This window comes from Biomphalaria glabrata, chromosome 18 (genome assembly GCF_947242115.1).
Source record: "Biomphalaria glabrata chromosome 18, xgBioGlab47.1, whole genome shotgun sequence".
Taxonomy (NCBI): domain Eukaryota; kingdom Metazoa; phylum Mollusca; class Gastropoda; family Planorbidae; genus Biomphalaria; species Biomphalaria glabrata.
The window spans coordinates 18,152,583-18,178,662 of NC_074728.1; the positions used below are offsets into that span (position 1 = coordinate 18,152,583).

A 26,080-nucleotide genomic window follows, 5' to 3' on the forward strand; every position below is an offset into this window, starting at 1 on the left:
CCCGAAGTGGTCCAACTAGACAGGTAAAAAGCAAGATTTCAATATTTTCAGAAAGAATCTCTGAATAAAAAGCTATCAAAGGCAAGTGATAAAGAAGAATGGAAAAAGAAAGTTGACAGATCTTGTGCGGTGCCCCAACGGATAGGTAAAAGTGAATTAGAAGTCAGATGTGAACCTGGCTTAACTGATGTCTTATGATGATTATCTAATTGATCTAACAGTTTTGTTTCAGAAAATATAAACGCAGCCGTTGCATCAAAACTTTGAAAGGTCTAAAATATCATGATGTCGGATTTTCAATATCGTTTCTAGTTTAGATCTAAACGGGACGAAAGGACGGACGGACAGACTACCAACTACTTAAAGTTGGCATGACTACATTAACACATGGATACACGTATGACGCCATTATCTTCTTGTTATAAGTAACGTCTGTAAAATATAAGACGACACTAAGACGAAACAAGTTTGCCAAAGTCATAGCTAACATGGTAGCCAAAAATTGGAGAACAAAAACAAGGCTATCCACGTCCAACATGGCGTCGCACCTTCTTAGAAGACCTAAACTTCGTGGGTACTAGCTGGGAAGAGGCTTTGGATATCGCTTTTGATCGATCTCTTTGGAGACAGCTTCCGGCCCTAAGCGCCCAACTGCACGGGAAGACCTAAGTAAGCTTAAAAAAATATGCGAACAATACAAGAAATTAAACGAGTTAATTACCACATGAGCAGATAGATTTAATTACCACATGAGCAGATAGAGTTAATTACCGTGGTAGTTGTAGACATGTGTGTCGTGATGTCTGTTTCCTTCTCATTGGTGAAGGCTATCACTGACTCAATGTTCTCTATGACCAAAGGTTCTGAGGCTTTCCGTTCGTAGAGTCTAGTATAAACATTTTTAGCAAGTCACTACTGCGGTGTATGGTCGTTAGAGACCGGAAAACACTCAAACTAATTGCGGACGTTATAGAGCACATTTAGTGCGAAGATTTAGCATGCAGTATTTCAGGCGTGACTACCGAGTCATAAACCCAATTGGCAAAGGAACCAGGCTGAGATTACTTCCCTTCGAGCAGGTGAAAGAAAGCGGGCAGTGAGTTTTAAGGTCGCCAGGTACAAGGAGAGACCCATCTGTTTCTGTGGCCCACGGTAAACGAGGGTTTCATGTGGCCAGCACAACTACCAATCGTCTTTACTAGAGCTGGGTGCACTAAGAGGCGCATTAAAGATCCGGATATTAAAAAGCCCAGTTTTCACCAGGATTTGAACCCGGGACCCCTTGGTTTGGAAGCCAAGCGAGTTTCCACTTAGCCACTTCACATCCTACTTGATGTTTATATTACAATATTTTTTATTTTAAAAATAAAAACACTTCATTAAACTAGATTTACTATTTATTGCTTTAGATGCGGACCCACCTCCCCTTCCCATCATAAACTCCAGACCTCTAATTGAATAGAAGATTGAGCTGTACACTGGAATCAAAGCATCAGTAATGGCTTGACAAAATAAAATTCTCTTTGTGGTTTACTCGTAATGTGTATTTCCATGCAGATCAATATCAGGCCAATATCGGTTGGCTTTCATGGTCAGGAATAAAAGAAAAAAGCAAAATAAAGAAAAAAATACTTTAAAAAAAAGGTAATCCAAAGAGAAGAACTCCACATTTACAATAATTTAGAGTGTATTTTCCTTTTTTCGAAATAAAAATGTCTAATAATTAACTGACTAATAGTTCCAACTTGTTTCGAGATGGTGTGAAGGACACGAAACGTGTTCAAAATTGTTACCAGACAGAGAGACAGACAAGAGAGAGTTGATATAAGCTTTGTTATCACGAGATATATTTGTGAATTTAGTTCGAACCATGCAAAATAAAACCCTATGAGACAGGGAAAGGCCCTGAACATGGTTATCATATAATGTTCCGGTTTTGGATAGCCTTCAGTTCTGGTAGGCTCTCCCAAGGTGCTTCATGCTTCAGTTCTGGTAGGCTCTCCCAAGGTGCTTCATGCTTCAGTGCTCTGCAGAACTTAGCGTTTCAAAAAAAAATAAATGTGTGTACACCTTTGTTATCGTCTTCTGCACTGACCTGCACAAGTTTACCAGATGAACGAAAGTTTTCAAGTAGCCAGAAAAATAGTTGCCTCATGAAAAGGTCAGCACTAGTTCTCTCCCTTCATAGCCTAAACAACTTTCCTTTAATAAGGTAAAGGTACCTTGTGATCTACGGAGAAGACAGCGTAAAGCTTAACAATTTCTATGGCCGACGGTTAGTGGCAGCGTCATGGTTGGTTGTTAAAGAAACAACGTGTTCAAACTATTTACCAGACAGATAAATTGAGTTGATATCAGCTTTATAAAAAATGTATAGGCCTCAGACATTTTTGTTTGTAGGGAGTGTACCACAATAAACAATTCTTTTAAGTCATGGTATATACTTTTTAATACTTTTATTTTCAGTTGTTACATGCATTTTTAAATAATTGTTTCGAATTAAATTATAAATACTTACATATAAGCTAAACCTCCAACTGGGATTATAAATAGGAATATCCACAGAAGATGAATTTTGTTAAAGGCTAAAGAAGAAAAAAACAACAACAACGAAGAAATAATTGTTAGAGATGATGATTGGAATGATGTGTGGAACATTTTTTAAAACTTTGCTTTTTGTGTGAGCACTGGATTGTAAAACTGAAGCGAAGATTTGAATATCTAGTGTTCATCTTAATTAACCCTTAAAGTAATGTTCTTCTTTCAGACATCGTGGTCTATAGAGCAGATGATGTAAATGTCATCTGTTTCTGTGGTCTACGGTTAACAAGGGTGCTATGTGGCCAGCACAACGACCAACCAACTTTACTTTCCCACAACTAATGTCAGGTACCCATTAGAGCTGGGTGGACGCAGGGGCGCCCGAGGATCCCAAAATTACAAATCCTTGTCTCCACCAGAATTCAAACCCCGGACTCCGGTTCGGAAGCCAAGCGCTTTACCGCTCAGCCACCGCGCCAATCTAATTAACTAATGTGAGAAAATGGTGCTATTTATTTGTAGTGAGTTCTATCTTGTTTTAATTATCATGACACTTACTTCTGCATGCATTCACTTTCAAATTAAATCTGTGTATATCTAATATATTAAATAGAATGTAAGGAGTATGTATGTCTGTATGTAGGCCTATGTACGTATGCCCCGCAAGGAAATCAAAACCGTTAGACCAATCCTGATAAAACTTGGTATAGATATTACTTAGATCATGGCGGAGATTGTAGGCCTACTGTATGTTTAACGTACCACAACCAGAAGGTTCTAAAAACAAAATAAAAACTAAATTTATCTCAATGAAAGGGCGAAACTTTTTAACAAATCGGGTAAACCCATTTTTACAGTATTTTATATTTCATATCAATATGTCGGCTGAACTGTACGCCTAGTCTACTTTCATTTTGACCAAATAAAAAAATGTAATTTTAACGTTCTCTCTGTTTGATATAGAACTGGATCCAGTCCACTAGATCAGTAATACCCAAACTAAGGCCCGCAGGCCGCGGGTAATAACCGGCTAGTTCTTAATAAAAGTTATATTAGGTTTTTATTAAGATTTGTTCAAGAGGAACAGAGAGAGAGAGAGAGAGAGAGAAAGAAAGAGAGATGTGATAGATGGAGAGAATAGTGAAAGAAGAAAAGAGAAGCAAAGAGAGATATCATGGATTGATGGAGAGAATAGTAAAATAGGAAAAGAAAGAAAGATGGTGAGGTGGACATTGATTGGGACCAAGAGAGAGAGGATGGCTGCCTGGTCGTGCGGTTTGCGCACTGGACTGTCGTTCGGATTTATCGATGGTCGAGGGTTCAAATCCTGCCCGCTCCCATCCCCCGTCGTCCTGCGGGAGGTTTGGACTAAGAAGTAAACTATCTTCAACTCTGAAGGAACATCCGAAACATGTAAAACATTTTACAAAACAAACATTTAACGAGAGAGAGAGAGAGAGAAAGAGAGAGAGATGATCAAGTTACTTAGGTGATACATGAACTTCAAAATAGAATTCTGTAGCTCATCAAAATCAATCAATCAACTAATTATCACTAAGTAGCTCATGTATTATTCTTAGGACAAGTTAACTGGGCTAACCTTAAACAACCATATACATGTAAATCATAATTTTATAGAGCAACTTTATTTTCCCGTAAGATTTAAAGTTTTAAATTAGCATAAGTATTGCCAACTCGTGTATTCTTGCAAAGCCAAACGCAATCCAATAAAAACCTCGCCAGACTTACGGCACGTTCCGTCGTATCTTTCTAAACAATCTTCAGCACATTTATTGAGACAGTTTCCCTCGCAGTTGGCACCAAACTCAAACAGTTCACACTCTAAAATAGGAAGCAATCAAAAAGTAAAAGCACAATTTAAAAAAAATCCTTCAAAATACCTTACAATCTAGTATATAAGGAAGAAAAGAAAATGAATTATACAGAAACCAGCTCAGCACTATCAGACTTTCGATATGACCTCTAGTTAACTTCCAACGATTTCAAGGAGATATATTATGAGGGTTAGAACTATTATAAGGTGTATAATTTGTTTTCTTAAATCTTTGTGAAATCAGTTTTTATCATTGTGTAAAGAGAATCATTTCGTCTTACTTCGGTCTTCCAATAGATGAAAGAGAGAAACACAGAAGAATAGAAAAATAGAGAGAGAGTGCAAAAGAGAAAAAGAAAGATAGAGATATAAAGAAAGAAAAAGAGAGGAAGAAAAAATGACAGAGTGAGAAAAGAGTGAGAGAGATATAGAGAAAAAAAGGGAGAAAGAGAGAGAAAGTAACAAATGAAAGCGAGAAAAAAGAGAGAGAGAGAGAAAGAAAAAGAGAGTAACAAATGAAAGAGAGAAAGTTAGACTAAGAAGAAGAGAGAAAGAGAGAGAGAGAGTAACGAATGAACGAGAGAAAGAAAGAAAGAGAGTAACAAATGAAAGAGAGAAAGAGAGACAGAAAGAAAGAGAGAAAGAAAGAGAGTAACAAATGAAAGAGAGAAAGATAAGAAAGAGAAAGAGATAAAAAGAAAGCGAGAGATAGAAAGAGAAATGGAGAGAAAAGAGAAATAGAAAGAAAGGGAGAATGAAACAAAGAGAGAATAAGAAAAAGACCTAGCGCTGGTCCAGTCTCTCTTGTGGACCAGTAGCGTTAGCTGTAAACAGTATTCGAGAGAAGGTTTCCGTGCTGCCATTATGGCTTAGGAAACACAGCTAAGGTCGGATAGGGATTTGAATTCGAGCCCTTTGATAAGTAGCCAATGTCGCAACTATTGAATTAGTTGTAGAATGAAACTTGTTCACATTCTAATAGCGCCGATTCCATCAATAGGTGATGACGTCATTTGCGCTTTTTATTTTCTTGTGTAGTAGCTGCTCTCCCCTTGTCGCTTCGTCATAAATATTTTTTATGACGTAAATCTTTTCTTCTTGGTCGTTTGGTACATTCACTCCATCTTGAGTTGTAGAGCCAACGGTATTTTGGGAGGGCTTCAATTCTCCTTGTGCTTATATTACTGGACAGACTTAGCGTTTACCTTGGATATATTCTTGGATTATATTGACCCCTGTTTAGGGTGAGTTTTATTTCACATTGTATAGTTATTTTTAGTATGTATTCGATTGTATTCGTATTTTGTATATAGATTAGAAGATTAGAAGAATCTGTTCTTTATCTTTCTATAGGGTCTCATGTTTCAGGAGTGAGATCTCAGTTTTAGGTTACAGGACTGAGGTTTTCATCTCAGTTTGTCTGTCTGAGGTTTTTGTTTCAAGTTTCGGGACTGAAGTTCAAGTCTGAGGTTCCAGGTTCCAGATTGCGGGTTTCTGTATCCAGACTTGGTGTACAATGTGACGTTGGGAGTTGTGTTGCTAAGCTGAACTTAGTCTACATAGTTGTTGAACATTCATCTTGGTTAGAAGATAAATTTATTTGTGTTGCCATTGGTACATGAAGTCCACGACACCTGATTGAAGATTCTTTTCTTGGAATTGCATATTATATCCTCATAGCCTCATTTATAATTTTTCGTTTGTTAGAGTATACCTCTGCTTTAACTTACCTTTATTGCAAGAGAGGTTTGGAAATTTGTGTCCCAGAATGCAGTTTGTGCATCGACCTTCCGAGTCGCACTGGTCTACACATTTGTAGCAGTTGTTGATGCACTCAACACCCCAGCGATATGGCGGGCACACCCGTCGATCTGATCAGCAATAAATAAAAGAAGCAATTAAATTGTAGCAATGGCACACATTAGAGATTGAGTCTCAATCCGTTTTGGAATGTGGGGGGCATCGTGAGGATGTGGTGGTCGAGTAGTAAATCCATTTGATTTCAATTTCGTACGACATGGAGTTTAAATCCCGATGTAGGGTGTGATAGTCAGGTCCCATCATTGAGCAGCCCACACAATACCACTTTCCATATAGACAAATAATGTTAACATATTCGCTTCATTGAATGATGTATTTCAAAGAGATGGTTTAACCAGTTAGTGGCACGATGAGTAGATTTATTATACTAGACAATAATTATTATTAGACGATAATGGAACCCTGTTCTATAGTTTATTCACATTTTCTCAGAATCAATCTCCAATAGCTACAGAGCATTTGAACAAACACCGGCTTCAAAAATCTCACTGTCGATAAACGATCGTCTTTCCGACAATTAAAAAAAAAAAAGCATATTGAAGGGAGATAACCGCAAAAATCACTCTCATGATCACCTATGATCACTACCAGACCTCTCGTACTGAAGGGTTTAACTCCCCTTTTCTAAAGTAGAAAAATTATTAATTATGAAATACAAAGTAAGTTAACAAATATAAAAAATAATCTAGCCGGCTGAAATATCACATTATATTAGAGAGGGAGAAACATAAGCAAAAGACAGTGAAGCATTCATCTAGATTCTAGATAAAAAGTCTAATGATGCTAATTAAAATATTTTATCAAGATACAATTTAAAAAGACATTTGCCAGAAGGTATAGGACTGGGGATTCGATAGAGAACTGTTTGATTGGAAACCACTGCACAATTTATCTCAGATAATACTTGCCTTCCTCGACTTTAACCACGTGTATCCCCACAACCTATCAAATAGTTTCAATCCCGCCCAGAAAGCTCGAAGTCTCTTACAAAGAACTCAATTTGCCGAAAACAAATTTCACAAATGTCTCTGTATAACAGGATCAGGTATTTTTATATAACTCGATTTGTTTTTCACTAACAAATACCCATGTTTGTTTTTTTCTAACCCAAACCCAATCTTCTTACATAGACAAAGGCAAAATAGTAGATAGTAGATATTTAGAAGAACTTTAGTGTCGGTACATGTGTATGTGTGTCTTGTCTAATGTACTGTTTGTATGTGTGTCTTGCCTATTGTGCTGTTTGTATGTGTGTCTTGCCTATTTTACTGTTTGTATGTATGTCTTGCCTATTGTGTTGTTTGTAAGTGTGTCTTGCCTATTGTGCTATTTGTATGGGTGTCCTGACTATTGTACTGTTTGTATGTGTGTCTTGTCTAATGTACTGTTTGTATGCGTGTCTTGCCTATTGTGCTGTTTGTATATGTGTCTTGCCTATTTTACTGTTTGTGTGTATGTATGTCTTGCCTATTGTGTTGTTTGTAAGTGTGTCTTGCCTATTGTGCTGTTTGTATGTGTATCTTGCCTATTGTGCTGTTTGTATGTATGTCGTGCCTATTGTGTTGTTTGTAAGTGTGTCTTGCCTATTGTGCTGTTTGTATGTATGTCTTGCCTATTGTGTTGTTTGTAAGTGTGTCTTGCCTATTGTGCTGTTTGTATGTGTATCTTGCCTAATGTGCTGTTTGTATGTATGTCTTGCCTATTGTGTTGTTTGTAAGTGTGTCTTGCATATTGTGCTGTTTGTATGTGTATCTTGCCTATTGTGCTGTTTGTATGTGTGTCTTGCCTATTGAACTGTTTGTTTGTGTGCCTTGCCTGTTGTATTGTTTGTATGTGTGTCTTGCCTATTTTACTGTTTTTTTGTGTGCCTTGCCTGTTGTGCTGCTTGTATATGTGTCTTGCCTATTGTACTGTTTGTTTGTGTGCCTGACCTGTTGTGCTGTTTGTATGTGTGTCATGCCTATTGTACTGTGTGTTTGTTAGCCTAGCCTATTGTGCTGTTTGTTTGTGTGCCTTGCCTATTGTACTGTTTGTATGTGTGTCTTACCTATTGTACTGTTTGTTTGTGTGCCTTGCCTGTTGTGCTGTTTGTATGTGTGTCTTGCCTATTGTACTGTTTGTTTGTGTGCTTTGCCTGTTGTGCTGTTTGTATGTGTGTCATGTCTTTAGTACTGTACCTTGGAAGTCGGAACCATAACATTTCGTACTCTCAAAAGCGTGAGTCAGTTTGTTACACGTCCTGGAACATACGTACACACATATACACTCAATGAGGATAGAATTAGATGGACAGAATTAGATTGAACTAGCATGCACTATACTAGCTCCGGTAAATAGCCCTTTTTTAATGTGGTAAGAAAATAGAATCAGATGACATTAAATGTTTAAAAAGTCTGTGCAACGAAATCGAGTAATAAAATTTTAAAAAATTTACACAAACAACCCAAAAAAAAAAAAACTTATTAAACACAATAACACAGCTTATACGAAGTGTAATTGTATAAATTAGTTTGGATCAGTTATGAAATATTAAATTGAATTTTTAATAGATTTTGACCAAAAACAATAAATCTGTGCGATTAAAATATTTTGAATAATTGCATTTTATTTAGCGCTATTTCATGCTTTTAGCTTTCGCAAAACAATACGCTATAAGAAAGAATGTTATATCTGGGTGGATTTTACCGTAATTTGTTTTTAAAAGCATTTACAAAAGAAGAAAAAGTGGGGAATGAACTGAATTTGAAATCGTGGCTCAGGTCACCTCGGGCCGACGTCCTAACCACTCTGCTAGTGAGATAATTATGACTAGAGAAGATTGTATAATTATATATAGTTTGTTTTAGTTTAGAGAGGCGACCTATATTGGGGACTATTATACCACCACTTGGTCAATTACAATTTATTTCCCTTGTTTGAGATACCAAACCAAATAATTGATTTACCAATATTAACTCTTTCTCTCCTAACTAGCGATACCAACGTTGATTTCATCAAAATGTGGTAAATAATTATGGAGAGAAATAGTTAATTAGCTAATTGGTTATTTTTTTAATTTTTTTTTTTATCAAATTGATTCTTGTGTTGTCAGGTAAAAGAAATAATGGTATAACATTTCAACTTGATTCGAGATGGGGTGTGGAAGAAAAAACGTGTCCACATTGTTTACCAGACAGACAGAGTCAGTTGATATAAGCTTTGTTAAAAGAGCGCTACTTAAGGAGACTTGTAAAAAGTATGATACACTGAGTACTTTGTAAGCAAAAACCTAAACGAATGACAGCCATTGAAATATTTTTTAGTCTAGATGAGAGTATAGCCTATTTTAACAGAAAACTTTAGATTAATAAGACAATAGATTACGGGTAGTAAATATTTCTTCGCTAAAATTAGCGACCCACCTGACTCTGTATTGTGTATATGTGTATGTACATACGTCACTCTGACACTTCCAGCTGGTCCAGTCACCCCACTCCCCTGCATCTAACAAAGGAATTGCATACACATTAAGAATATGATGTATGATGATTATATGATACAGTGACAATGATGTGAAAGTGATGTATTGACTTCAGTCTGAGGAAGACCATGTTCAATCAGAAGATGACCATCTTCAGTCAGAAGATGACCACATATAATCTTGTAGAGTTTCTCCTTATTTTGGAAAGGCATTTTGGCCCGCATACGTTCAATAAGATATAAAGTAATGTAAAGATGTTTCAGTGGATGTCATATTCAGGTGATGTAAAAAAAAAAAAAGATGAACTCATCAAAGTGACAAAAGGATGATGTTTAGACGATGTCGAGGTAATGTGAAGTTATTATGAAGACGGTATGTTGATATAAAAGTAAAGTAAAGGTGATGAAAAAGTGATGTGAATGTGATATGGGAATAATATGACGGCAATGTGAAGGTGATATGAAAATGGAGCAAAGATAATAATCACCACACCCAGTGGCGTCACTAGTGTCGGTGTCACCCGGTACGGTAAGCTTGGGGTGTCACCTCCTTCCCCAGGAACAAATAATCACCCCTAAAAAAATATGGTTTATTTATTAAACTAGTGTTTCTCAGCTGCTTCCGAAAAGGCAATTCAAACACTGAACAGGTTTGACGTCCTGTGAAATATCGTCGAGTAAAGACTGGAATACCAACAAAGAATGGTGATCAGTTTTGTAGATTTAAAAAAAAGTTTGACAGCGTCCATCGGAATCACTCTGGGAAGTAGCAAGAAAATAAGGCATCTCGCAACAATTCGTCCAGATTCAGTGACATGTCTAAAGCATATCACAACAGACGGTGAAATTCTTCTTTTTTTTTTAACAGTTATCATCAAGTCATCGAGAAGACCAATAGCCACTGTGATCCTGTTTCGGATCTTCTAATTTTTTTATACGAGCTTTGTAGGAGATACCAGGTATTCTTCTATGGCATCTCAGTTCCATAGGATTGTCTTTTATGGTCTTGTTTCTTAGCATCCAAGATTTGCAAGCATACAAAGTTCCACCATGACCAAAGGACGCATAGAATAAACTTCAGAGTCGAGGATGCTAAATACATGTGTATAATGTGTATGTGTTTACTAGCTGATGGTGAGAGGTTTATGAATTATTTGGTGGCTGTGCAGTCTAAAATGATGAAATGTAAACGGATCAGTCATAATTTGTTTTAAGAACGGCAGATGGTCTAAATACATTAAAGAGTAAAATCGTGTGTTCTCTTTGTGTGGGATTTTATTTAAATGTTAGTTTATTTCATTACTGTTAAATCTTGATCTCATTTTAAGTTAAATCTGTGAATATTTTAATAATTGACTTTTTTGTTCACACGAGAAAATTGATGACGTTATTTATTTATTTTTATATTTTTTATATTTGTTTATATTTTTATATAGTTTATTTATTAAAAATATAATACGGCTACATCGGTAAAGTTGTACTAGATGTTTGGAGGCACAAGTCAACGACCTATCCAAAACAGACTTTCAACAAACATTCTTATTAGAAAAAGACATTAACCAACCAGTCGATGACCTCTGGAATTTCATTAAAAACCATCTTAAAAGCATAATAGAAAATCATATACCAACTAAATACACATCAAACAAAATAAATAAATGCTGGTTTAATAATAGACTAAAGAAGCTTTGTAAACAGAAGGAAAACCTCTATAGAAAATTTAAAGAAACTAATGCAGAAAGAGTTTACAAAAAGTATATAAAAATTAAACACTTAACCCAAAAAGTAAGCAGACAGCTGCAGAGTGAATACATAAACAATGTAATATCTAAAGATAACAACAAAAACCTATGGTCATACATTAAGTCTAAGAAAATGGAAACAACAGGCGTAGCGCCATTAAAAGGTGAACATAACATAATACATAATGATAATGAAACTAAAGCAAACATTCTAAACAAATACTTTGCATCAGCATTCTCAGCCCCAGGAGACAAAGACATATTACTGAATTTGAACCAAGTAGACAACATAGAAGATATAGTAGTACAAGAAAATGGAATTCAAAAACTATTAGCCAACACCAAACCAAATAAAGCTTCTGGACCTGATGGTATTCCAGCTAGATTACTCAAAGAACTAAGTAATGAGCTAGCCCCAGTGTTCAAAATACTCTTTCAGGCTTCACTTAACCAGGGCAGAGTACCAAAGGACTGGAAAGAAGCTAATGTCACCCCCCTATTTAAAAAAGGAGAAAAATCTGACCCAGGGAACTACAGACCAGTATCACTTACCAGCATCACATGTAAAATCCTAGAACACATAATATGTAGCAACATCATAAACCACTTAGACAAACATAATGTCCTCACACCATACCAACATGGCTTTAGGAAATATAGATCATGTGAAACACAACTAATAGGACTAATTGATGATTTTTCAAAAGGTTTAGATAATAGTGAACAAATAGATGCTATCTTACTAGATTTTTCTAAGGCTTTTGACAAAGTTCACCACCATAGTTTGCTTAAAAATTAAAATATTTCGGCATTAATGGTCCACTGCATCAGTGGATTAAAGACTTTCTGATAAGGAGAGAACAAACTGTAATAATAAATGGCTCTAAATCAACACCGATAACAGTAAACTCAGGTGTACCTCAAGGTACAGTCTTGGGTCCACTACTATTTTTAATTTACATAAATGATTTACCAAATTGCATTAGTTCAGGAACAAAAGTCAGATTATTTGCAGACGATTGCATAATATATAGAACAATAAAAACAACTCAAGACACAGATATTTTACAAAGAGAATTAGATGAATTACAGAAATGGGAATCAAATTGGAGCATGTCTTTCCACCCAGAAAAATGTCAGTTGTTAAGAGTAACAAAAAAACTAAAACAAATTAATTCCACTTATCTTATTCATGGCAAACCAGTATCACAGACTAAAAACGCAAAATACCTAGGTGTTATAATAAATGAAAAACTATCATGGAATCCACATATTGATGAAACTACAAAAAAATCAAACAAAGCATTAGGATTTATTAAAAGAAATTTCTATAAATCAAATAAGAACATAAAACTAAAATGTTACTTAACCTTGGTTAGGCCAATAATAGAATATGCATCCTCCGTTTGGGACCCCTCAACTCAAGAAAACATTAAGAAACTGGAACAGACACAAAATAGAGCAGTGAGATTCATAACAAACGAATATTCACATTTGACTAGAGTAACACCTTTAGTAAAATCACTAAATTTAGAAAGCCTTCAGGACAGAAGGCTCAAAAGTAAAGTAGCAATCATACATAAAACACTGAACCATAATCTTCAAATACAAGAACAAAATTTAATAAAATACTCTGAAAGACACAAAGATAAAGGCACATTCCTCGTCCCATATGCTAGGACAAATTTGTACAAATACTCCTTCTTCCCTAGTGCTATTAGAGCATGGAATGGGTTGCCTGAGCTAGCCAGGAAAACCAGTGACTTGGCAGAATTTAAGTCATTGGTTAATATGCATGACTAAATGCATGACGCGTAGGACGTAATCATCTTCTTTTTTGAAGTAACGTCTGTATTATATAAGATAAGAAGATAAGACGGCCATGGCTTTATCTTTCCAGATTGTTTTGAGCTTTGCAAGTGTGGCTGTGGAGTGTGCAATTCTTGCCTGCAGCTGAGATACGTTTTCTTCGTCTGAAAAGAAAGCTCCGCGGTACTTAAAGCTTCTAGCACTTGGCAGCTTTCTAGCCCCTATACTGGCCTATTCTAATGTCCATGATGAAAATATATGAGGATGATCTAAAGATTGCATGATATGAAAGTGTTGTGAGCATGATATGAAGATAATATAAACATAGTGTTAAGATAATATGAGAATAAAAGGAAGATTACAAATGAAGGAATAGAGTAACCTTATTGCGCTGCTAAATATTTATTAAAGCACAAACTGACCTGCAGCGCAAACGTTACAATTCGATGGTTTCTGTGACACCTTGTCTCCTTCACATGTGAACTTTGGGTCAGAGGGTTTGGGGTTATCGCAGGTGCTGTCAACATAATTTTACTAATATGATGTTAACATTAATCGAACAAATGCAGTAACTATGATGTTTACGATTATTGAACATATTGTTTAAAAATAATGTTTTCACGATTATTGATTTGTTTTTTAAACATTATTTTTACGAAAATCGAACAGACCCTGTTAAAAATGTTTATAATAAACAAATAGATACTGTAAAATGAATGTTTATAATAATCAGGTGCTGTAAAAATGATTTTTCCGATAATTCTACGGGTGCTGAAAACACAGTGTTAAAACCGGTCCTGGCATTACCACTGAATGATGGTAGATGCGAGACTAATGCAGCATTATGAAATGATTGAATTTCTCTTGTAATAACGAATAATCAACCATAAAGCAACAATCTTACCGATTTCTCTCCATATAAGTGGCTTGACAGATGTCAGTACATTTCCATTCACTCCACTGGCCCCAACCTGTTTCAAATATGAATTTAAAAGTGTTCGACACAGTACGGCATGGACAAGTTCAATGTAAATGAAAACAAAATGAAAATAATCTAGAACAAGAAGCATGCTGTTTGTGCGGTTTACTTCAACAATAACATTGGGGATTGGTTTCAGATCCCGGTTGGAGTGAGACAAGGCTGCCAACTTTCACCAACACTTTTTCAATATTTTTCTTGAAAGGATTATGAAAGAGGCTTTGGAAGGTAGTGTAAGCATTGAAAGAAGAAGAAGTATGAACTAGCGCTATGCGGACAACATAGATGGTCAGTCAGTGACAGAAGAAGATCTAGCTGATTTGGCATAGTTAAGACTTTCACAGCATATGGTGTGCAAATTAATGCCGAAAAAAACAAACACATTATGGCCAATAGCCAACATTACTTTACAATGGGCATCAGACAACTGTCAGTAGATTTTAAGTATCTAGTAGTTATCGTTTAAGATGAAGGAGCCAAACCTAATCTACTAGCTGGAACTGCGCAGTCCACAGCAGCATTTGCAAACCTCAAAACTATCTGGAAAGACAAAGGCATACACTTTGACACTAATATCAGACTGATGCGCTCCCTTGTCATGCATATTATTCTATGATTTCGAATTTCGGAACTAACTGCAAAAATAGAGAAAAGGATACTGTCAATGGAATTGAGATGCTATAGGATCTTGAGTATCACATAAAAAGACCGCAGACAGGCAAAGCAAAGAGATAACAACATAAAAAAAATTCGACGGGCCAGTCATTGAAAGAGATTCTATCCAATGGCAAAAACAGAAAAGAATGTTTTCCCCAAAAGTTCACCAGACTAATGGTTAGGTCAAGGTGACACAAATCTATATTAAGTTTACAATTTTAATAGATTATATCTAAAAATATTTTGACAATAGTTGAATCCGCATGAATTTCAAAGGTTTTAATTCTTAACTGTAGAAAACAATCTTTCATTTATCTCAAGTCTCCTCTCTCTCTCTCTCTCTCTCTCTCTTTCTCTCTCTCTCTCTCTCTCTATCTATCTATCTTTCTCTTTTCTGGAACTTTGTTTTAAGCCAATGACAATATTTTTTATAATATTAGTACATCCACTTTCAGCAGTAAAATTAAATTACTTTACATTAGAACCTTAATCATCTTCAAGTACACCTTAATCATGTTACAGTACAATCAGCTTTCAATAGACCTGAATCAGCTTCCAGCAGATTCAGAATCCACTTTTAGTAAACCTTCCAGTAGATCATGAAGTAACTTCCGAAAGCTCTACTAATAGAACTCATTCATCATCTACCCATTTAGGTCTAGAAAGTATAGATCTATTGATTCACCTCCGCAGAGGCTGCAGTTCCACGGTTTACGATCTTCTATTTTCCCAAGACAACCTCTTTGATTAGCTGCTGGCTTGGGGTGGTCACATTTACTGAAAGGTAAAAACATTATAAACAAATACAGTAAAAAGACTTAAAGAGTTCCTTTGCAAAAACGTGTAGGCTAACAAGGATGCCATGTGGCCTGCACAATAACCATCATATGACAGGTAGAGAATTACGTGAATTCTAGGAATTGGTTTTCCGTGCTGCCTTTAGGCGCTCAGTAAACACAACTCTGCCCGAGTCGGATGTCGAACCTCGAGCCCCCTTCTAGGTAGCCAAGCAAAGCCAAGTACAAGCGCACTTGGCCTCTCGACCACAAAATATATAAACAAACGCGAACTTTATAGATGACTTCTTTTTTTTTTCTTTTTTGTTTATATAAACAAACGCGAACTTTATATATGACTTCTTTTTTTTTCTTTTTTATTCTTTTTATTATTATTATTATTATTTTTTATATATATATGTCTTCAGTCAACCTAAAGGAGGAGTTTTATAAAAATAATTTGTGTCTGTCTGTCACTTGTTTAATGTTACATCAAAACTCACCGAGTTCTCGCTTGATGGGAGGCGCAAGTGTTGGTACAACTCCACCACATCCACTGGCCCCATCCTCCACTGACTAGAGTTTTAAAAAAGTACTCATTAGAGATTCTCATTTAAGGGGGGGGGGGAAGTATAAATATTTAGCTTTTTTTTTTGGGGTGTATCGGGTGTACGATCCTGGTTACGGCCACATTCTGACATGATTCTTACATGCTTGTAGATCTCGATTAGGATCCTAGCAATGGAATTAAGATGCTTTAGAGAGATTCCGGGTATCAGGAATAAAGACCATTAATTACTACAATTTATCTAAAATTACAGGGTTAACTTAATTAACTCTGTCTCTCCGTAATTATTTTCCACGTTCCGAAGGAATTATTCATTTTCCTGATTTGTGTTTGACTACCCTGTTATGATTAAACTTCAATAACATTTTTGTTTGTTATCAGGAAATTTTATGTTTGGTATAGAATTTAAGGAGAATACGTGCTTTCTGTTATATAACACAGATTAAAGTTTATAACAACAAAAAGTATTTTAATTTAATGGGTTCTAATCAACGTTGCTATGATCAGTTAGGAGAGAAAGAGTTAATTAGTACTAAATGATTAACTAATCGGTTAATTTTTGGATTGATGTTTTCATTTTTATCGACTATGAATAATAATGTACAAATATATATATATATAATGTATTCCCCTAATTTCGAAATCTAATAAAATAATTAATCACCAACAATTAATTTACTAATAATTTAAATCTTTTTGATTGATTCATGTCTTGTCAGGGTCAAGGAATAATTGTGCAAAATTTTAATTTGATCGGAAATTGTGGAAAGGGATAAAAAAAAACCCAAACTTTTGACCAGAAAGACAGACAGACAGACAGAGTCAGACAAAGATGATACAAGCTTTTTTTTTACACATGTGCATGTATACAAATACCCACTTATGCGTAATGAGAGATTGTTAAGATTAGAGCTACATTTCTATCTATTTATTTAGCCTATACGTTATATTTCGTGCTCTTGCTTTTTTTACGGTGAGAATTTGCAATAAGGATTGAATTAAGAAATAGTACGACAGATGCTCTCCCAAGCAGTGTATACAACATAGACAGCGTTTAAGACGCTACAGACAAAAAAAACAACAACATTTCAAACAGAAACAAACTAAAATTAAAAACAACAGTAGTTATGTATACTGTCTTTTTATAAAGTGTTTTTAATGTTTTTTAACTTAGCTCATTATATATATATATACTGTCTTTTTATAAAGTGTTTTTAATGTTTTTTAACTTAGCTCATTATATATATATATACTGTCTTTTTATAAAGTGTTTTTAATGTTTTTTAACTTAGCTCATTATATATATATATATACTGTCTTTTTATAAAGTGTTTTTAATGTTTTTTAACTTAGCTCATTATATATATATATACTGTCTTTTTATAAAGTGTTTTTAATGTTTTTTAACTTAGCTCATTATATATATATATATACTGTCTTTTTATAAAGTGTTTTTAATGTTTTTTAACTTAGCTCATTATATATATATATACTATCTTTTTATAAAGTGTTTTTAATGTTTTTTAACTTAGCTCATATATATATATATATACTGTCTTTTTATAAAGTGTTTTTAATGTTTTTTAACTTAGCTCATTATATATATATATATATACTGTCTTTTTATAAAGTGTTTTTAATGTTTTTTAACTTAGCTCATTATATATATATATATATACTGTCTTTTTATAAAGTGTTTTTAATGTTTTTTAACTTAGCTCATTATATATATATATATATACTGTCTTTTTATAAAGTGTTTTTAATGTTTTTTAACTTAGCTCATTATATATATATATATACTGTCTTTTTATAAAGTGTTTTTAATGTTTTTTAACTTAGCTCATTATATATATATATATACTGTCTTCTTATAAAGTGTTTTTAATGTTTTTTAACTTAGCTCATTATATATATATATACTGTCTTTTTATAAAGTGTTTTTAATGTTTTTTAACTTAGCTCATTATATATATATATATATACTGTCTTTTTATAAAGTGTTTTTAATGTTTTTTAACTTAGCTCATTATATATATATATATACTGTCTTTTTATAAAGTGTTTTTAATGTTTTTTAACTTAGCTCATTATATATATATATATACTGTCTTCTTATAAAGTGTTTTTAATGTTTTTTAACTTAGCTCATTATATATATATATACTGTCTTTTTATAAAGTGTTTTTAATGTTTTTTAACTTAGCTCATTATATATATATATACTGTCTTTTTATAAAGTGTTTTTAATGTTTTTTAACTTAGCTCATTATATATATATATACTGTCTTTTTATAAAGTGTTTTTAATGTTTTTTAACTTAGCTCATTATATATATATATACTGTCTTTTTATAAAGTGTTTTTAATGTTTTTTAACTTAGCTCATTATATATATATATACTGTCTTTTTATAAAGTGTTTTTAATGTTTTTTAACTTAGCTCATTATATATATATATACTGTCTTTTTATAAAGTGTTTTTAATGTTTTTTAACATTATATATATATATATACTGTCTTTTTATAAAGTGTTTTTAATGTTTTTTAACTTAGCTCATTATATATATATATATACTGTCTTTTTATAAAGTGTTTTTAATGTTTTTTAACTTAGCTCATTATATATATATATATATACTGTCTTCTTATAAAGTGTTTTTAATGTTTTTTAACTTAGCTCATTATATATATATATACTGTCTTTTTATAAAGTGTTTTTAATGTTTTTTAACTTAGCTCATTATATATATATATACTGTCTTTTTATAAAGTGTTTTTAATGTTTTTTAACTTAGCTCATTATATATATATATACTGTCTTTTTATAAAGTGTTTTTAATGTTTTTTAACTTAGCTCATTATATATATATACTGTCTTTTTATAAAGTGTTTTTAATGTTTTTTAACTTAGCTCATTATATATATATACTGTCTTTTTATAAAGTGTTTTTAATGTTTTTTAACTTAGCTCATTATATATATATATACTGTCTTTTTATAAAGTGTTTTTAATGTTTTTTAACTTAGCTCATTATATATATATATATACTGTCTTTTTATAAAGTGTTTTTAATGTTTTTTAACTTAGCTCATTATATATATATATACTGTCTTTTTATAAAGTGTTTTTAATGTTTTTTAACTTAGCTCATTATATATATATATACTGTCTTTTTATAAAGTGTTTTTAATGTTTTTTAACTTAGCTCATTATATATATATATATACTGTCTTTTTATAAAGTGTTTTTAATGTTTTTTAACTTAGCTCATTATATATATATATACTGTCTTTTTATAAAGTGTTTTTAATGTTTTTTAACTTAGCTCATTATATATATATATACTGTCTTTTTATAAAGTGTTTTTAATGTTTTTTAACTTAGCTCATTATATATATATATATATATACTGTCTTTTTATAAAGTGTTTTTAATGTTTTTTAACTTAGCTCATTATATATATATATACTGTCTTTTTATAAAGTGTTTTTAATGTTTTTTAACTTAGCTCATTATATATATATATACTGTCTTTTTATAAAGTGTTTTTAATGTTTTTTAACTTAGCTCATTATATATATATATACTGTCTTTTTATAAAGTGTTTTTAATGTTTTTTAACTTAGCTCATTATATATATATATACTGTCTTTTTATAAAGTGTTTTTAATGTTTTTTAACTTAGCTCATTATATATATATATATACTGTCTTTTTATAAAGTGTTTTTAATGTTTTTTAACTTAGCTCATTATATATATATATACTGTCTTTTTATAAAGTGTTTTTAATGTTTTTTAACTTAGCTCATTATATATATATATACTGTCTTTTTATAAAGTGTTTTTAATGTTTTTTAACTTAGCTCATTATATATATATACTGTCTTTTTATAAAGTGTTTTTAATGTTTTTTAACTTAGCTCATTATATATATATATACTGTTTTTTTATAAAGTGTTTTTAATGTTTTTTAACTTAGCTCATTATATATATATATATACTGTCTTTTTATAAAGTGTTTTTAATGTTTTTTAACTTAGCTCATTATATATATATATATACTGTCTTTTTATAAAGTGTTTTTAATGTTTTTTAACTTAGCTCATTATATATATATATACTGTCTTTTTATAAAGTGTTTTTAATGTTTTTTAACTTAGCTCATTATATATATATATACTGTCTTTTTATAAAGTGTTTTTAATGTTTTTTAACTTAGCTCATTATATATATATATACTGTCTTTTTATAAAGTGTTTTTAATGTTTTTTAACTTAGCTCATTATATATATATATATACTGTCTTTTTATAAAGTGTTTTTAATGTTTTTTAACTTAGCTCATTATATATATATATACTGTCTTTTTATAAAGTGTTTTTAATGTTTTTTAACTTAGCTCATTATATATATATATACTGTCTTTTTATAAAGTGTTTTAAATGTTTTTTAACTTAGCTCATTATATATATATATACTGTCTTTTTATAAAGTGTTTTTAATGTTTTTTAACTTAGCTCATTATATATATATATATACTGTCTTTTTATAAAGTGTTTTTAATGTTTTTTAACTTAGCTCATTATATATATATATATACTGTCTTTTTATAAAGTGTTTTTAATGTTTTTTAACTTAGCTCATTATATATATATATACTGTCTTTTTATAAAGTGTTTTTAATGTTTTTTAACTTAGCTCATTATATATATATATACTGTCTTTTTATAAAGTGTTTTTAATGTTTTTTAACTTAGCTCATTATATATATATATACTGTCTTTTTATAAAGTGTTTTTAATGTTTTTTAACTTAGCTCATTATATATATATATACTGTCTTTTTATAAAGTGTTTTTAATGTTTTTTAACTTAGCTCATTATATATATATATACTGTCTTTTTATAAAGTGTTTTTAATGTTTTTAAACTTAGCTCATTATATATATATATACTGTCTTTTTATAAAGTGTTTTTAATGTTTTTTAACTTAGCTCATTATATATATATATACTGTCTTTTTATAAAGTGTTTTTAATGTTTTTTAACTTAGCTCATTATATATATATATATATACTGTCTTTTTATAAAGTGTTTTTAATGTTTTTTAACTTAGCTCATTATATATATATATATATACTGTCTTTTTATAAAGTGTTTTTAATGTTTTTTAACTTAGCTCATTATATATATATATATACTGTCTTTTTATAAAGTGTTTTTAATGTTTTTTAACTTAGCTCATTATATATATATATACTGTCTTTTTATAAAGTGTTTTTAATGTTTTTTAACTTAGCTCATTATATATATATATACTGTCTTTTTATAAAGTGTTTTTAATGTTTTTTAACTTAGCTCATTATATATATATATACTGTCTTTTTATAAAGTGTTTTTAATGTTTTTTAACTTAGCTCATTATATATATATATATATACTGTCTTTTTATAAAGTGTTTTTAATGTTTTTTAACTTAGCTCATTATATATATATATACTGTCTTTTTATAAAGTGTTTTTAATGTTTTTTAACTTAGCTCATTATATATATATATATACTGTCTTTTTATAAAGTGTTTTTAATGTTTTTTAACTTAGCTCATTATATATATATATACTGTCTTTTTATAAAGTGTTTTTAATGTTTTTTAACTTAGCTCATTATATATATATATACTGTCTTTTTATAAAGTGTTTTTAATGTTTTTTAACTTAGCTCATTATATATATATATACTGTCTTTTTATAAAGTGTTTTTAATGTTTTTTAACTTAGCTCATTATATATATATATATATACTGTCTTTTTATAAAGTGTTTTTAATGTTTTTTAACTTAGCTCATTATATATATATATATACTGTCTTTTTATAAAGTGTTTTTAATGTTTTTTAACTTAGCTCATTATATATATATATATATACTGTCTTTTTATAAAGTGTTTTTAATGTTTTTTAACTTAGCTCATTATATATATATATATACTGTCTTTTTATAAAGTGTTTTTAATGTTTTTTAACTTAGCTCATTATATATATATATATACTAGAAACATTCTTACTTTCTCCGGCGTTTTCTAAATCTTCATCGATTTTTCCATCCATGTCGTCATCTAAACACATAAACATTTGATGACAACGGCATTGCAATAATACATAAGCCACTGAACTGTGACTGAACCATAAGTTTCAAGAAACAAACCTGATAAAATACTCATAAAGGTATACAGATAAAGGCACATTTCTTATTCCATACGCTAGAACAAATTGGTACAAGTGCTCCTTCTTTCCTTGTGGCATTAGAGAATGGAATGATTTTTTCCTTAATCAGTCAGGAAAACTAAAAGACCAAAAGTCACTCATTAATACGCATGACGAGATTGACACATGAAGTATTCTTCATTCTCTCTCTCTCTCTCTCTCTCTCTCTCTCTCTCTCTGTAAACTTGCTATGTGACATTAAAAGATTAACACTGCTCTTTATGGGTATATATACAATAAAAAAAAAACATTCATAACTAGAACTCTACATTTACAGCCATATATGTCAATACTGTAAGATTTATTTCCGATTTTTCGATATCAAACAAAATTATTTAATTGGCAATATTTAATCAACTATTTTTTTTTAAATTAATTTTTTATTTCTTTGGTTCCATAAATAATTGTGCAAAGTTTCAACTTGATCAGAGAATGGGAAAAGGGAGAATAGACGTGTACTAAATCTCACTAGGACAGACACAGTTGATATGAGCTTTTTAAAAAAAATTAAGACTATTAGTAAACCTACCAAGGTTATTGTTAGATTCTTCATCTATCTCCCCGTCACAATCGTTGTCCACCTCATCCCCCGCCGCAGTCTCTGTTTCTGTACACGGCATCGCCCCCTGATGGACATTTAAAGAGTGAGACTTAGAAAATAAAAATAACTTACAGATCCCAAATTCAGACCTTGTGATCTATACTGCAAATGGTGCAAAGGTCATCTGTTTCTGTTGTCCACAGTTAATGAGCGGGTCATGTGGCCAGCACAACGATCACCCGCCTTTACTTTTCCCCAACATATGTCAGGTACCCATTAGAGCTGGGTGGACTCAGAGGCACCCTAAAGATCCCGAAAGTAAAAATCCCAGACTTCCTCTGGATTCGAACCCGGGACGGAAACCAAGCGGTTTACCACTCAGCCATATATATACATATATTTAACTTAATTTGTCTTCATGTTCTGCAGAGCTCACATTAACTCTGTCTGTCTGTCTGTCTGATAAAAAGTTTGAACATGTTTTTTCTCCCGTTTGCCATTCTCAGATCAAGTTAGAACTTAACACAATTATTTATTGAACCTGACAAGACACGAATCGATTTGTTAATTAATTGTTGGTGAATAATTATTGTGTTTGATATCTAAATAAGGGCAATAAATGCTAGTTAATGAGAGATGTGGATGTATATAAGGATTTTATCCCCCCTTATTACGTTTTGACACGTTATTTTTTTCTCACACTTCCCATCCTCAGATCAAGTTGAAATTTTGCATAATTATTCATTGAGCATGACAAGACATGAATAAATTTAAAAAATTAACCAATTACGTAATCATTTACTACCAATTAATACATGTTATTTTGTTTAGCGGAAAGGAAGTTAAACCCTGTAATGTTCAATAAACGGCAGTGGCAGTGATTAGCAGTTCTTTCCCTTAAATAAGCTTTGTTTTTATACAAGTTTTTTTTTTTTTTTTGCATATCTGTATATGCATATTGCTTAATTATATATTTTTGAGTCTGTTGAGACCTCCCACTTAAGGATGAGTCACTGGACGGCGCGGGGCCCCATAATAACTCCAACGCAGGTTGTATTAATAAACGTTGAATTATTGTTTCAGTATATTTGTAATTTAATTGGTAAGAAAAAAATAGTTGACTCACTTTCTCAAACCCAGGAGCGTACATATAGCTGACATTCACTCCGAGACCGTACAAGTAGCAGCCCAGGTTGAACCCGCCGGCACTTAGAGAGCCCACCTTGCTGGTTAGACTTATCTCTACCATCTTCCACTTTATGGTACCAATCACCCAATCCCAGGAGTAACCTTTACTATCAACATTGAATACAAATGTTATGGTAAATGATAACATAATAACTTATGGAAATTGGTTTGCTTTTTATTTCAGAATGAAAGTTTTAAAAAGAATCAAGTTTCGCAACGGTCTCATTAGTAAGTATATTAAGATAACTATTCCAACCAAAAGAACTGTAGTCATATAGATAAATTGTATTATTTATTATTTCTGATTTGATAAAATTTAAATATCAATTTCAAAAACGATAAATTAGAGTTTATGCAGACACTCCCTTTAACACATTCCATCAACTCTTCTTTACACAGTTACCTTCTGGTTTCCTTTACAGTTACCATCTGCTTTCCTTTACATTTACCATCTGCTATTCTTTACAGTTACCATCTGCTTTCCTTTACAGTTACCATCTGCTTTCCTTTACATTTACCATCTGATTTTCTTTACAGTTACCATCTGCTTTCCTTTACATTTACCATCTGATTTTTTTTACAGTTACCATCTGCTTTCCTTTACATTTACCATTTGCTTTTCTTTACAGTTACCATCTGCTTTCCTTTACATATACCATCTGATTTTCTTTACAGTTACCATCTGCTTTCCTTTACATATACCATCTGATTTTCTTTACACACTTGTTATCAAAACTTTTTTTTCCACACTAACCATCAACACATTTTTTTGTACACTCAAAATCACTTTGCTTTGCAAACTTGAGAACCACTGATAATAATTAAAATCGTCTAAGAAATCACCTAATTAGATCCCATTAGTAACGAACCATGCTGAGAATTACTTCCTTAGAGCACGGAAGAGGAAGCGGGCAGTGAGTCTTAAGGTCGCCTTGTCTCCGTAAAAGGACAGACCTAATGCCTCACATAAACCAGTTATCTCTCTCTCTCTCTCATTTCCTTGTCCCAATCGTCCCTCATGAAAAACGCGATACTCGTAAAAAATGTGGTTTACTGTTTCGTCGACCTCGACGCAATGGCGTCACCGTGTGTCGCAGTTCTCCTTCCACCGTCCAAAGTACGCGCCTTTTGGACAGCGTCCGACTCGGAACTGGGCTAGGACGGCCTGTTCCGCTCGGTAGAGCTCCCAACATGCGTCCTTTCGGTCTGGTCTACTCATATGCCTGTATAGCTCTCGGCCCTTATCGGAAGCGTCCCAACTGTCGAACCAATTTGCCAACAAACGGGTGTTGGCAAGGGATCGTACACTTGCGAGAGTGCACAGTTCATCATATAAGGTGCTCGTTTCTGCCTCGGACTTCGCTAAAAAGTCAGCCCTATGATGACAAACCAGATCACAATTGGCTGGAACTCATTAAATAAAACTATTGACATTGAGCTGCAAAAGGCGCTCCACCAACGCGAAGAAATCGTCTAAGAAATCCCCAGATTTGTCTTCAACTTAGTTAATGTCATCTCCTACAGCTCTGGTTTACTTACTCGCCAATCTCTATCAAGTTTAGCTTTAGATATTTGATTGCAGCTTGTGGAGAAAGAATAACCAGATAGTGGTGGAGTGGATGGCTGCTGCTGATATCAGTTCTGAAAACAGTACAGAAGCATACATTTTTGCTGATTTAACTAATAAGATAGAGAATTAGACATAAAACATCGTCCTCATATATATATAATATATATATATATATATATATATATATATATATATATATATATATATATATGTATATATATATATATATATATATATATACAGAGAGAGAGATAGATAGATAGATAGATAGATAGATAGATAGATAGATAGATAGATAGATAGATAGATAGATAGATAGATAGATAGATAGA

The 26,080-nt window shown here is 32.0% G+C and overlaps 1 protein-coding gene across 1 annotated transcript in view; it reads right to left on the reverse strand.

The window, feature by feature from the left end:
• The window catches only part of LOC106057859 (uncharacterized), a 44,126-nt gene that overhangs the window by 3,015 nt on the left and 15,031 nt on the right, over positions 1–26,080 (reverse strand). The window contains exons 11-24 of the mRNA XM_056017706.1: positions 25,718–25,819; positions 24,117–24,285; positions 22,979–23,075; positions 22,251–22,301; positions 16,122–16,194; positions 15,528–15,619; positions 14,111–14,177; positions 13,629–13,723; positions 9,598–9,679; positions 8,374–8,435; positions 6,106–6,246; positions 4,291–4,383; positions 2,519–2,585; positions 772–886 (exon numbers count right to left, since the gene is read on the reverse strand). Of these exons, the coding sequence (XP_055873681.1) occupies positions 772–886; positions 2,519–2,585; positions 4,291–4,383; positions 6,106–6,246; positions 8,374–8,435; positions 9,598–9,679; positions 13,629–13,723; positions 14,111–14,177; positions 15,528–15,619; positions 16,122–16,194; positions 22,251–22,301; positions 22,979–23,075; positions 24,117–24,285; positions 25,718–25,819 (1,306 nt within the window). The remainder of the gene's footprint in view (positions 1–771; positions 887–2,518; positions 2,586–4,290; positions 4,384–6,105; positions 6,247–8,373; positions 8,436–9,597; positions 9,680–13,628; positions 13,724–14,110; positions 14,178–15,527; positions 15,620–16,121; positions 16,195–22,250; positions 22,302–22,978; positions 23,076–24,116; positions 24,286–25,717; positions 25,820–26,080) is intronic.